The following is a 12752-nucleotide window of genomic DNA, read 5'->3' on the forward strand; positions in this document are numbered from 1 at the left end:
CCTCATAGATGTCCTCAGGGTTAGATATCCTCATAGATGATCTCAGGGTTAGACATCCTCATAGATGCCCTCATGGTTAGATATCCTCATAGATGGTCTCATGGTTAGATATCCTCATAGATGGTCTCATGGTTAGGGTCCTCAGCCGAGGCCTATTTCCTAGGAGCCGATTGCCAATTCACCCTGAGGTGGGACTCTTCTCCAAGGGGCACCACTGCCCTCAGTTCACCTGGGCCTGTCCAGGGAAGCCCAGCCCCTACCCCTTCCTGCTGGTAGGGTGGGCTGCACCCACCCTGCCATCACCATCCCCTGCACCTCCTGGAGCTGGGCCAACAGGTATCTGTCCCACAGGTGTTCAGCTCAGACCGGCTACAGGACAGGAGGAGCTGGGTGCAAGCACAGGGGGCCTGCCGGGAGCTGGGGGCCCAGCTGCTCAGCCTGGCCACCTATGAGGAGGAGCACTTTGTGGCCAACATGCTCAACAAGATTTTCGGGTACTGAGCCTGGGACACTGGCAGGGTGGGGGCAGTACTGAGCCTGGGTTACTGCAGGAGGGTACTGAGCCTGGTACAGTGAGTGAGTGTCCAGCCTGGGACACTGGTAAGGGAGAGGTGGAGGCTGTAATTTCTGAGGTGGGTGCTAAGTGGGAAGTATTGTTGGGGGGGGGGGCGTTGCGCAGACCTCAGGTGTGTGAAGGCCTGGTAGGGACAGAGTGACCCCGTCAGGCCTGCCTGTGGGCTTGAAATTACCCAGGCATCTGTTTGAATAACCCTTGGAGGATACAGGGGTCTTCAGAGGCCCTATAGTTCATCAGCAGTGACCCCCGTCCTGGCCCACAAACTTTTATATACGTTGCCGTCCCTCCACATTGCAAAATCTTCCACGATCACCTCCAACTTGCTATTTTCCCTGCCTTACATCATCCCAAGGAGCCCTGGGCCTAGTGGTTATGAGCTGGGGGGCTCACCACAAAGTCAGCCATTTGAGACCACCGGCCACTCTGTTGAAGAAAGATGGGGCTTTCTCCTCCCACAAGAAGTTCTAGTCTTGGGGCCGACAGGGGCAGTTGTACTCTGCCTTATAGAGACACTGTGTGACAGAATGGACTCTGTGGCAGTGAATTTGTTAGCACTGTGGCGTAGCGGGTTAGGAGAGTCTGTCTGTCCCCAGAAAGACGTGCAGCCTTGGAAACCCACAGGGGCAGGTCTGCTCTGTGCTACAGTCAGAATGGACTGGATGGCAGGGAGTTTCGGTTTATTCATCCCATGATGCCCCCACCACGTGTCTGGCAGTTTGTCCTGCTGTGATGGCTTGTGTGTTGCTATGACGCTGAGAGCTTCGTCACTGGTATTTCAAATGCCATCAGGGTCACCTGAACAGGGGAACAGGTTTCAGTGGGAGCTTCCAGACGAAGAACAGGCTACAAAGAAGGAATGGGTGGTCCACTTTGGAGACGGGAGCCTCTGAAAACCTCCTTTCTAGCACAGATACATGCATGGGGTCAAACATGAGGGCAGTTGTGAGGCTGGGGCGGGGCCAGATGGTGTTTGGCTCTCTTGTACTTAGGATCACAGCGAGCTGGAATCTACTGGACAGTATCTAACAACGGCAATATCCCCAGGGGCAGGCGGATCAAACTATGTATCCATGTGGGGAAGGGTCTCTTGGACCCCTTCTTTGCCTTGTGGAGTCAGAACATCTTATGACACACCCCCAGGGCATCTCCATGACCTCCCTCACCCCCCCCTCGCCCCCTGGGAAACCCGAAAGGAGCCCAGGTTTCTGAGACCTTAGTTACAGGGACGTCTCCATCCACTCCCAGCTCAGGTGCAGGTGGCTCTGTGGTGACCAGCTGGGGCCGGAGGGTTGGTGGCGCCCCGACTAGTGGAGGGATTTGCTCCCAGTCACTGGGGCCTCCATGGGTCAGGCAGGACTTGAATCCAGGGCCCAGCGCCATCAACTGGGAAACTGCAGGGTCGAGGGGGAGGGAGGGAGCCAGGCACCCACCCCCAGCCCCTACTTGTCCCAATGTGTCTCCCATTTAAAGGGGCCTCTCTCTATTCCGTGGACCCTGGTGGCAGAGTGGTTACTCCTTGGGCAGCAGTCCTCATGGTGGGCAGTTTGAAACCACCAGAAGCTCCGTGGGAGAAAGGCTGGGCTTTCTACTCTTGTAAGCACAGTCTGAATCCCAACGGGGTTCCCCAGGAGTCAGTCTTGACTCGATGGCAGTAGTTTGTTGGGTTTTCTGTTTTGTTTTGTTTAAGCTCCGCTTTAATGATGTGTTTATTGTGCGGGAGTGTGAGACGCACACAGAGGCCTACGGTGCGGGGTTGCGCTGTCACAGCTGCGGGGACAGGAGGCGGGTTTGGACCCCTTGCCTCTCATCCTCACCCCCTTTTCCCATGCCGCCGGTGCCCCCAGGGAGTCGGAGCCGGAGACGCAAGAGCAGCACTGGTTCTGGATGGGGCTGAACCGGCGCGACCCCAGCGGCGGGCAGAGCTGGCGCTGGAGCGATGGGCTCGGGGTAGGTGGGCCAGGGGCGGTGAAGGGCAAGCAGCCGCGGTGGGAGGTAGATGCGCCCCGTCGGGCAGGGCTAGAGGTCACCCGTGCAGACGTCCTGGGCGAGCCGCAGGCCCCCTCCACCCCCTTCGTGCACACCCCCAGTTCTCCTACCACAACTTCGACCGGAGCCGGCACGACGACGACCACATCCGGAGCTGTGCCGTGCTCGACCTGGCCTCCCTGCAGTGGGTGGCCCTGCAGTGCGAGACACCGCTGGACTGGATCTGCAAGCTCCCCAGAGGTGGGGGGGCTGGCGGGGCAGGGCTGGCTGGGCCCCCGCCCCGGGAGGGCTCCTTTCCCCATAGCTCTGCCCATGTTGTCCCCACAGGCTCAGAAGTGCAGGAGCCGGACGTGAGCCCCCAAGGTGAGGCCCTTTGCCACCCCCCACCGCCCCAGATGAAAGGGTTTAGGGGCCAGAGGTTTGAGCCTAGGGAAGGGCACGGACTGCCAGCTTGCCTTCCCTTGCTCCCCAGGCCGGCGGGAATGGCTGCGCTTCCAGGAGGCGGAATACAAGTTCTTTGAGCACCACTCCACGTGGACGCAGGCGCAGCGCATCTGCACGTGGTTCCAGGCCGAACTGGCCTCCGTGCACAGCCAGGCCGAGCTGGACTTCCTGGAGCAAAACCTGCAGAAGGTGGGTGAGCCCGTGAGGCTGCGCTAGGGGCAGGGAGGAGGTCTGGGGGACCGGCAGGGGGGAGTAGGGGGGCAGCAGCCCTACCCACCCTCACCTGCCTGCCGGTGTCCGCAGTTCTCTCGGGGCCAGGAGCAGCACTGGTGGATCGGCTTGCACACCTCAGAGAGCAATGGGCGCTTCAGGTAGGAGGAACCTAGCGGGGAGGAACGCAGAGGTTGCAGCGACCACGTGGGGAGGCGGAGCAGCACAGAGAGACAGGAGGCCTGGGTTTGAAACCAACTCTACTGGGCTTGTGACCTTGAGCAGTGACCTAACCTCCTGGGCCTTATTTTTCTCATTCTGATATTGCAATAATCATAATAGTGAGGATTAGAAACAGCATGTGACACCTGGCAGGTAAACCAGAGCCCCAAGCCACTGCCATTGTCAGTTCTGACACATAGTGATGCTATAGACACAGGAGAACTGCCCCGGCGATTTCCTGAGGCTCTCAACCTTTGTGGGAGCAGACAGCCTCCTCAGGCTCTCTGGAAATGACTGGTGGTTCTAAACAGGTAAGTGGGGACGGAATCATGGCAGCCCATTTTACACTGTGGACCAGGCCCACTCATGGTGGGAGCAAGGCCTCTGCCCTCAGGGCCAGGATGCCCACTCATTTCTTGTTGGAGAAGGGAGGGCTCAGATCGCCCGGAGCACTGAGTTCAGCCGCCCCCGAGCCCCTGGATAAGGGACCCTTCCTGTCCCCGTTCCCAAAGCCTTCACTGCTACAAACGGGAGGCCGAGCTTCTCAGTAAGGCTGGCGTCCTCCCTGCTCGGTGCCTTTGCAGGTGGACAGATGGCTCCATTATCAACTTCATCTCCTGGGCACCTGGCAAACCCCGGCCCATCAGCAAGGACAAGAAGTGTGTGTACATGACGGCCAATCGAGGTGAGGGCCAGACAGACGGGCAGGTTCAGTCTGCTGAGGACGGCTGTGCCTGCCCGGACCTTCTCCTTGTTTGTTCCCTCAACCCAAGGGATCTTGTCGGGCCAGACTCGAGAGAAGGGCCTGTTCCCAAAGGACTTGAGTTCAGAGCTGTACACAGGAGGGCAGAGTCAGGGTGCTGCTAGCCCCACGTGGGGCTGATGGCCCACCCCACTTTCCCTCCGTCTTCACAGCGGACTGGGGAGACCAGAGGTGTCTGACGGCCTTGCCCTATGTTTGCAAGCGCAGCAACAGCACTCGAGAGAGCCTGCCCCCAGACCTGCCGCCCAGAGCCCTGGGGGGCTGCCCCTCTGGCTGGAGCCAGTTTCTCAATAAGGTAGGAGGTTGGGAGGGGGGAGAGGGGGGGACCTGCGGAGCCTGAGCCTTGGACATACCGGCTTTTTGGTGACAGCCAGGTTATGGCTTGTTGTTCTCTCTCACCGCCTTGGAGTCCAGTCCCAGAGGCTCCTCCTTGGCCGGAATGCCGGGGCGGGGATGCCTTTGAAAGCCACTCAGTGTAATCACTGCCATCTCTGGTCTCCTGCTCGACTCCAACCCACGGACTGCCGACCTGTAGTTAGCATCTGTGTGAGTCTGGGTAGACCAGAGAAACAAAGCCATGGACACACATCTGTGTATCAAAAAGAGGTTTATATACAAGAGGAATTGAACATTGAGAAAACATCCCAGCCCAGTCCAGTCCAAGGCCGTAAGTCTGATATTAGCCCATATGTCCGATACCAACCTATAAAGTGCTCTTCACACTCACATGCACTGTGTCTGGCATATATTATGGGGGACAACCTGGGGAAAAACCTTTTTGCATCCCACATCACCCTATGGAAGTCTGGAAGGCAGGAAAATGGAAACAGAATGGCAGAATTGGCGGCTGCTGCCTAACACCAGCCCTTCAGATGTAAAGAGCCCCTCTAGGGGGCACAGAAGGTTAAGTGCTGGACGACTAACCTAAAGGTTAGTGCAAAAAGCCGCAGCCTGGCATTTATCCGTTCTACTTTGTTATTGCTGTTAATATTTCTGTTTTTTGTTTGTTTCTTTTTGGTATGTTTTCTGTCTATGAGACGCAAATCTATAGACAGTAACTGGATTAATGGTTCCTTGGGGGCATGGCAGGGGAGGTTGGGGGAAATGGGGAGCTCACAATGATGAGTACAAGAGCAAAGAAAATGTTCTAAAGTGCATTGAGGTGCTGATGATACAAGTCTTCTTGATGTCATTGGTACATTGAATTGTGTGAGGTGTGAATCCCAAGCCAATAAAACGATAAGAAAAAGAAAACTCCATGGAGCGGTGCTGCTCGGCTCCCACAGGGTGCCCGGAGTCAGAACTGGCTCCACAGCACCTCGGACAGCTGATCGGATCCCAGTGGGCCGGCAGTGCCAACGGCATTCAGGAAGGCCCTCGGCCCAAGGCCAGACAGACTGGGTCTCTGTCCAACCAAGGGACAGGGTTGCCATCTAACTACGTGTAGCCGAGTGTACGGGCACCTGCCGTGCCAGTGTGGGAATGTGCAGGAGCCCTGCCACAGGGGACCCCGTGTTCCTGGGTCCAGCCCCTGCACAGGGGCATGTGGGGCAGGGAGACAGAGCTGACACCTGCCTTCTCTGCCCACAGTGTTTCCAGCTCCAGGGCCAGGACCCTCAGGACCGAGTGAAGTGGTCAGAAGCCCAGTTCTCCTGTGAACAGCAAGAGGCCCAGCTGGTCACCATTGCAAACCCCCTGGAGCAAGGTAGGGTCAGTCTGCCATGGCCCTTTGAGATGGCTAGCATAGAGCAGGCAAGATGGAGCCTGTCTCTTATGAGGCTCTTCTTGGGGACGGCAGCCTTCATCACAGCCAGCCTGCCCAATGTGACCTTTGACCTTTGGATCGGCCTCCATGCCTCGCAGCGGGACTTCCAGTGGGTGGAGCAGGAGCCTCTGCTGTATGCCAACTGGGCACCCGGGGAGCCCTCTGGCCCTAGCCCAGCTCCCAGTGGTAACAAGCCGGTGAGGATGGCATCCCCAACTGCCCTGGCCCCGCCAGCCCATCTGCCTTGCTCCGTACCTCCCTCTTCGGCCTTTGAGGGACAGTGGCACAGAGTGGATGGGAGTCACTGTGTGGGCTCCCCTGAGTGGCTCCTTCCCCCCAGACCAGCTGTGCGGTGGTCCTGCACAGCCCCTCCGCCCCCCTCACTGGCCGCTGGGATGACCGGAGCTGCGTAGAGGAGACCCACGGCTTCATCTGTCAGAAGGGGACCGGTGGGTGTCTACAGTGCTTGGGGACCAGCCCAGGGTCTGCTGGGGACCGCCGGTGGGCTGAAAGGCCAGGGGAGCAACAAAGGTCTCGGGAGGAAGGTTTGAGGGTCGGGAGTTGCTGGCAGGCGGACCATCCTGAGTCAGGTTCCTCGGGCCAGTCCAGAGACCCTCTGCCTCGGGTTCCGTGGGTCGGGTCATTCCAGACTCATGAGGGTTCTCCGCGTTGGGTACCGCATCCCCCAGTCTTGTGACTGCGCCCTGAACCCTGCCCACTTCCCTGCAGACCTCTCCCTGAGCCCGTCGCCAGAAGCATCGCCCCCTGCCCCGGGCGCCGAGCTCTCCTACCTCAACGGCACCTTCCGGCTGCTGCAGAAGCCGCTGCGCTGGCACGACGCCCTCCTGCTCTGTGAGAGCCGCAACACCAGCCTGGCCCGCGTGCTGGACCCCTACACCCAGGCCTTTCTCACGCAGGCCGCGCACGGGCTGCGCACGCCGCTCTGGATCGGGTTGGCCAGTGAGGAGGTGGGCCTGCCCTGCTCGCCGGGGCCCTGACTTCCTCCCTCCCCTTGTCAGACCCCCCACCCCCAAATCCTCTCACCCTCCCACACTGACACCCCACCCCCCAGGGCTCCCGGAGGTACTCCTGGGTCTCCGAGGAGCCGCTGGGCTTCGTCAGTTGGCAGGACGGGGAGCCCCAGCAGCCCGGGGGCTGCGCCTACGTGGATGTGGACGGCTCCTGGCGCACCACCAACTGCCACACCAAGCTGCAGGGAGCTGTGTGTGGAGCCAGCGGTGGTGAGTGGCCGGCGCTGGGGCCAAGGAGGGAGCCAGGCCCCGGGGGGCCCTGGGAGGACTCCAGCCATCCCTTCACCTTGCACCCCGCAGGGCCCCTTTCTCCCCGAAGAATGAGCTACAAGGGCAGCTGTCCCCAGGGGCTAGCCGACTCCACATGGATTCCCTTCCGGGAGCACTGTTACTCCTTCCACCTGGAGCTGCTGCTGGGCCACAAGGAGGCCCTACAGCGCTGCCAGCGAGGTGAGGGGGCATTTCAGGGGTGATCGCTTGTGGACACTCAGAGACCTCGTGAATCCAGTGCCCCTACTGTACAGACAGCCACTATTCATCTAAGTGCAAACTGACAGCAGCCATTGGATGGGGACCTTAGGGAGAAGGACCTTGATATTAATGAGGGGTCTTGAGCAACTTGGAAATCCTAACCAGAGCCAAACTTACTGCCATCAAGTTGAGGCCAGCTCAAAGTGACCCCATAGGACTGAGTAGAACTAACTGCTCCTGTGGGTTCCCGAGACTAACTTGATCAGAGTAGAAAGCCTCTCTCCCAAGAAGAAGCTGGTGGTTTCGAACTGCCGACCTTGCAGTTAGCAGCCCAACTTGTAACCACTGCAGAAAAGGAAGATGACATGGTCGCACAACTTGCAAGCAGTACGCTGTATGTCGAGTATTACTAGAGGGTCCAGTAGAAACTGTTGAATAAAACCCCTTGCGAGGAGTCCTGGTGATGTAGTGGTGATGAATTGGGCTACTGCCCGACAGGTCAGCTGTTTGAAACCACTAGCTGCTCCTTGGGAGAAAGACGAGCCTTTCTACTCTCAGAAAGAGGTACAGTCTCAGAAACCACAGAGTCGGACTCAATAGCAGTGAGCTTGCTTTTTGTTTGGGGTGAAGGGTCGTTGGTGGCGCTGTCGGATCAGCATGGGTCTGCCACCCGCTAGGTCAGTGGTTACTTGATGCAAGGTCAGCTGTTCGAAGCCACCAGCCCCTCCGAAGGAGAAAGACGAGGCTGTCTGCTCCCGTGGAGGCAACAGCCTCAGAGTCAGGGCTGCTGGGAGTCGGGAGCGACTAGACGAGATCGGTTTGTGGGGCACAGCTGGCCGGTGGATGGTGCGAACTAGGCAGCCGTGGTGTAGGGGTGAGTCGAGACCTGAAGGCTGACAACAATGACGAAAGCAAAGTGGATCCAGAGTCCTCTAGCTTTAAGCTCTCGGAGGGCGGGGCCACTGACGCCCCACCTGCCACCTGACCCTGAGCGTTTGCTGGACATTTGTGGCATTGTACACAAATAGTCCCCCCACATAAATGCACAGGCTGCCCCCTCCCCGCCGCCAGGGCTGCTTGAGGAGGGTGGGGTGCACTGGGCTCTGCCTCACCACAGAGGCCTGCCTGCCTGACCGGGCCCCTGTGTCCAGTGGGCGGGGCAGTCCTGTCCATTCTGGACGAGATGGAGAACGTGTTCGTCTGGGAGCATCTGCAGAGCGCCGAGGGCCAGAGTCGCGGTGCCTGGCTGGGCATGAACTTCAACCCCAAAGGTGGGTCCCCATGCGCGTGGCGGACGGGTGAGACCACACGCTGAAGAGCAGGGCTTGGCCAGGGTGGGGGTGGAGAGGGCTAGTTCAGAACCAGCCTATGCCCTCTCTTGCTTCTGCCCCCCCACTCCCTTCTCTCCTCCCTTGCATTCCTAGGAGGCACCCTGGTCTGGCAGGACAACACAGCCGTCAACTACTCCAACTGGGGTCCCCCCGGCCTGGGCCCCAGCATGCTGAGCCACAACAGCTGCTACTGGATCCAGAGCAGCAGTGGGCTGTGGCGGCCGGGGGGCTGCAGCAATGTCACCATGGGCGTGGTCTGCAAGCTCCCGCGAGGTGAGCGCCGGTGGCCCATGGACACATCTTGTCCACTCCTGGGCAGCCAGGGCCTCTCTCTGCACGGGCACAGTGACGAGAGGGCGTGAAGAGACCAGGTCTGCCGGGACCACCCTCCCCTTGGAGAAATGTGTTGTGGGAAGGACTGGCCGTGGGACTCAGCTGCCAACTCGAAAAACCTTTCTCCTTCCAAAGTGTTCAGAGCACAGTTGGGGTCCCCATGGCACGCCGTCACTCAGCGCCTCCCTCACCTCGGGCAAGGGACTTATGCTCTGTGCCTCAGTTTCCTCATGCACAAAATGGAGAGGACGATAGTACTTACATCACCGTTTTATTTTAAAATCAAAGGGGAAAAAAAAACGTTGCTGCCAAGCCACCTCTGACCCACTGTGTGTCAGGGGAAAAGGGCGCCCCAGGCTTTTCAGTGGCTGCTATTTGGAAGTGATCACCAGGCCTTTCTTCTGTGGAACCTTCCAACCCTTTGCCCCCCCACCCCCCAGGACTGCAAATGAACAGGCTTTTTAAGAGGTGTCCGGCATGTAGGAAGGGCTCCGTTTGTGTTTACTTTGACTGTTGCCTTAGCTACGCTGGCTCATGAACTAACTCTCTCTCTCTCTCTCTCTCCCTGCAGCCGAGACCAGCAGCTTCTCCCCATCAGGTAAGCCCCAAGCAGCGCTGAGAGTAGCCGTTGTTCCTTGGGGCGGATGGGCAGAGGAGGGAGGGCTGCCCAGCCTAGGCCTGACTTGCAGGCCGCTGGCCATCATGTCCCTCCGCAGCTGCGCTACCAGAGAACCCGGCCGCCCTGGTGGTGGTGCTGATGGCGGTGCTGCTGCTCCTGGCCCTGCTGACCGCGGCCCTGATCCTGTACCGGCGGCGCAAGAGTGTCGAGCGAGGGGCCTTCGAGGGTGCCCGCTACAGCCGCAGCTCCTCTGGGCCCGGCGAGGCCACTGAGAAGAACATCCTGGTGTCGGACATGGAAATGAATGAGCAGCAAGACTAGAGGGGAGGGCTGGGGGCAGGAGGCGCTGGGGTGGCTGGGGATCCTGGGCCAGCAGGGCCCCCCACCCGCTACCAGTCCACATGGCCATTAGAGGGGTGCCTGTGGCAGGGCAGGGATGGGGCTGGTGGGGTCCCAGCCGAGAGGGCTGGACTGAGTGCAGCGTGGTGTGTCCCTTTCGGAGGAGACTGAGGTCTTGTCGCCTGGCCCTGTGTCCCCATGGTAACTGGAGTCAGGATGGGAGGTGGGGCAAGAGTCCCTTGCCTAGACCTGCTGCCCGTGCCTGAGGCACCCCCTTCCTATACCATAGCCCGAGGAGCCTCCTACGTCCCCTCAGGCAGCTCTCTGTTGCTTCACCCCCACCCCCACCCATTTAGCCACCTCAATTTGAGCCCCTCAGCTGGTCTCTTCCTCCCCCCACCCCCACCCCTCACCTTGCCTCTCCTTCTGAGCCAGGGCTCTGGGCTTGAGTCCCCCATGGGCTCTGGATGGGAGTTGCCACTCCGGTGCCTAGGCAGGGACTTGTGGCTTAGAGCAGTGCCCTGGGGTGCATGTCAGCTGGGCTGGAGACCGGACTGTGGAGCGATGCCCCAACTTCCCAGGGGTGACTGGGCTGGGCTGGGGTGTCGTCTCCTGCCGGTCAGGGGAAGACCTCACCCCTGAAAGAGTCCCCTGTGGGGACCAGAATAAGTTCCCTTGTGCTTCTAGCTCCTGACTATGGGAGAAGGGAGGGGCTTGTCAGTTCTGGAGGTCATAGAGAAGCGGGAGCTGGGGCAGCCCTAGTGCCTCCCTCTAGTGGGACCCAGAGGAACAGCGCCTAGGCGCAGGCAGGCCCCAGGGGTGGGGTGAGTGGGGTGGGGCGCTGCCCCGGTGCCTTCCTAAGAGGCCAGATGTCCAGCCAGCCCTGGAGCCACGGTGTGGGACAATGTGAACATGGACTCAAAGACACAGTCCCATTTTTGTAGTTCTCAATTTTTTAATGTGTCATGGTTAAAAAAAGGAAAAAAAACAAATAAAACACCCTTAAGAGGCTTGAAAGAGAAAGGTCTGCTATATGAACCTGGTGCGTTTTCGTGTCCCTGCGGAGAGAAAGGTCCCAATGGCGTTTTGTGATGTGTTCCTTCTGCCTCCCATCTCTGGGGGCGCCCCGTGGTGGACACGCCCACCACCTGCCCTCCCTGCCAAGGGAGAGTGAACATGCCCCCCCACCCCACCCGCCACCCCCGGTATTCCCTGCATGGCAAGTCAGAGAGTGCAGGGGCTCGGCAGAGCGCGTACCTTCCTGCATCAGTGGGGACACGGGGCCCACCATCACGGGCTCTTTGAAGTAGCCTCAAGAGTTAAATGAGACCCTCCAGGCCGAGCACTTAGAACCTCGCCCCGGTGCCCCTGCTCACGTAGCCCACGACTGTGGCATGAGTCTGACTCTTGGCCCTAGAACTGCCTCTCCGCTGTAATCTCTGGACACAAGCACCTGGCCTGGCCTTTCTGCAGTGGAGCCACTGGGGGGGGGGTTTGAACGGCCAATTGTCGGGTGGCACTGTCGCACACTGCTGCCACCATCCAGAGGCCTTCGTCCATGGACTCCAGGGGCATTTTAGGTGCCCAGGCCAGGCCTGGGTGGGGGTCTTCTTCCAGGGCTTCCTATGGGCGTAGGAAGGCAGACTTGTCGGGGAGCTTGGGCGCTGCCCACTTGGAAAATGGGAGAAGTCAGCTAGGGGCCGGGAACGGACCTCAGCACTTCTGTCTCTCTATGCTCCTCAGCAGCTGTGTGTGGGCAGCACACCTGAGCCCAGAGAAGGCTGGCACCATGTGTCTCAAACCACTGCCACTGAGTTGATCCTGGCTCACAGCGAGCGGCCCTAGTGGGCAGAGTAAAACTGCCTTGTGTTAGTCTGGGTAGACTAGAGAAAAATTCATAGACACTCGTCTAAGAAAGAGCTTTAAAAACAAGAGCAGTTGAATATGGAGAAAACATCCCACCCCAGTCCAGATCAAGTCCATAAGTCCGATATTGGCCCATATGTCTGATACCAATCTATAAAGTCCTCTGCAGACTCATGAAACACATACAACGATGCCAAATGCAGGAAGATCACAGGCCAGTGGCAGATAGTCCTGTGGATCCAGTGACAGTGGAAGCCGCTCCAGGTTTGTGTGTCTCCACGTGGCCCCGCCAGGACCACTGTTCTCGCTGCCCTCAGCACAGCCCCATGTGCCTTGTCAGTAGAGAGTCTCTCAGGGAGTGAACCTGTGTCCCGCCTCCAAATGAGGTCATCAAGCTGCGATCTGATTGACGGGCTAAACTCCACCCCTTCACTCTTAATCCTTAAATTGACACCAGATTTTGTAACTACCACCTGCCCCATTCGGTTTTCAGCACGATAACTTTGTGGGAGCACACAGCCTCATCTTTCTTCCCGGGCGCAGCAGCTGGTGAGTTTGAACTACCGATCTCGCAGTCAGCAGCCAAATGCCTAATCCGGTGAATGCCACCTGGACTTCTGACGAAGGGCCTCCGTGTTGACTGACTCAGCAAATACACAACACAGGATAGAGCGTCCCACAGGGGCTCCCAGACTATCATCCAAACCGTCTTTCCCCTTGGCACAGTGCTTCACCTGGGGACCACAGGGACCAGTAAGGCAGACCAAGGGGAGGGGCAGCTATCTTGGGGAAGGT

General features: G+C 59.0%; 1 protein-coding gene across 1 annotated transcript in view; it reads left to right on the top strand.

Annotated features, from left to right (window-relative positions):
• MRC2 (mannose receptor C type 2) overlaps nucleotides 1–11108 on the top strand; it is a 36377-nt gene extending 25269 nt beyond the window's left edge. The window contains exons 13-30 of the mRNA XM_013005818.2: nucleotides 352–494; nucleotides 2422–2524; nucleotides 2665–2803; nucleotides 2891–2926; nucleotides 3036–3196; nucleotides 3311–3378; nucleotides 4024–4124; nucleotides 4355–4497; nucleotides 5793–5907; nucleotides 6001–6164; nucleotides 6308–6416; nucleotides 6697–6935; nucleotides 7040–7208; nucleotides 7299–7448; nucleotides 8621–8740; nucleotides 8894–9073; nucleotides 9705–9731; nucleotides 9850–11108. Coding sequence (XP_012861272.1) covers nucleotides 352–494; nucleotides 2422–2524; nucleotides 2665–2803; nucleotides 2891–2926; nucleotides 3036–3196; nucleotides 3311–3378; nucleotides 4024–4124; nucleotides 4355–4497; nucleotides 5793–5907; nucleotides 6001–6164; nucleotides 6308–6416; nucleotides 6697–6935; nucleotides 7040–7208; nucleotides 7299–7448; nucleotides 8621–8740; nucleotides 8894–9073; nucleotides 9705–9731; nucleotides 9850–10073 — 2391 coding nt within the window. The 3' untranslated portion in view covers nucleotides 10074–11108. The remainder of the gene's footprint in view (nucleotides 1–351; nucleotides 495–2421; nucleotides 2525–2664; nucleotides 2804–2890; nucleotides 2927–3035; nucleotides 3197–3310; nucleotides 3379–4023; nucleotides 4125–4354; nucleotides 4498–5792; nucleotides 5908–6000; nucleotides 6165–6307; nucleotides 6417–6696; nucleotides 6936–7039; nucleotides 7209–7298; nucleotides 7449–8620; nucleotides 8741–8893; nucleotides 9074–9704; nucleotides 9732–9849) is intronic.
• Nucleotides 11109–12752: the final 1644 nt, after the last annotated feature.

The sequence above is a fragment of the Echinops telfairi genome, unplaced genomic scaffold, assembly GCF_000313985.2.
Source record: "Echinops telfairi isolate 266 unplaced genomic scaffold, ASM31398v2 ScPeMD7_7458;HRSCAF=8496, whole genome shotgun sequence".
Taxonomy (NCBI): Eukaryota; Metazoa; Chordata; class Mammalia; order Afrosoricida; family Tenrecidae; genus Echinops; species Echinops telfairi.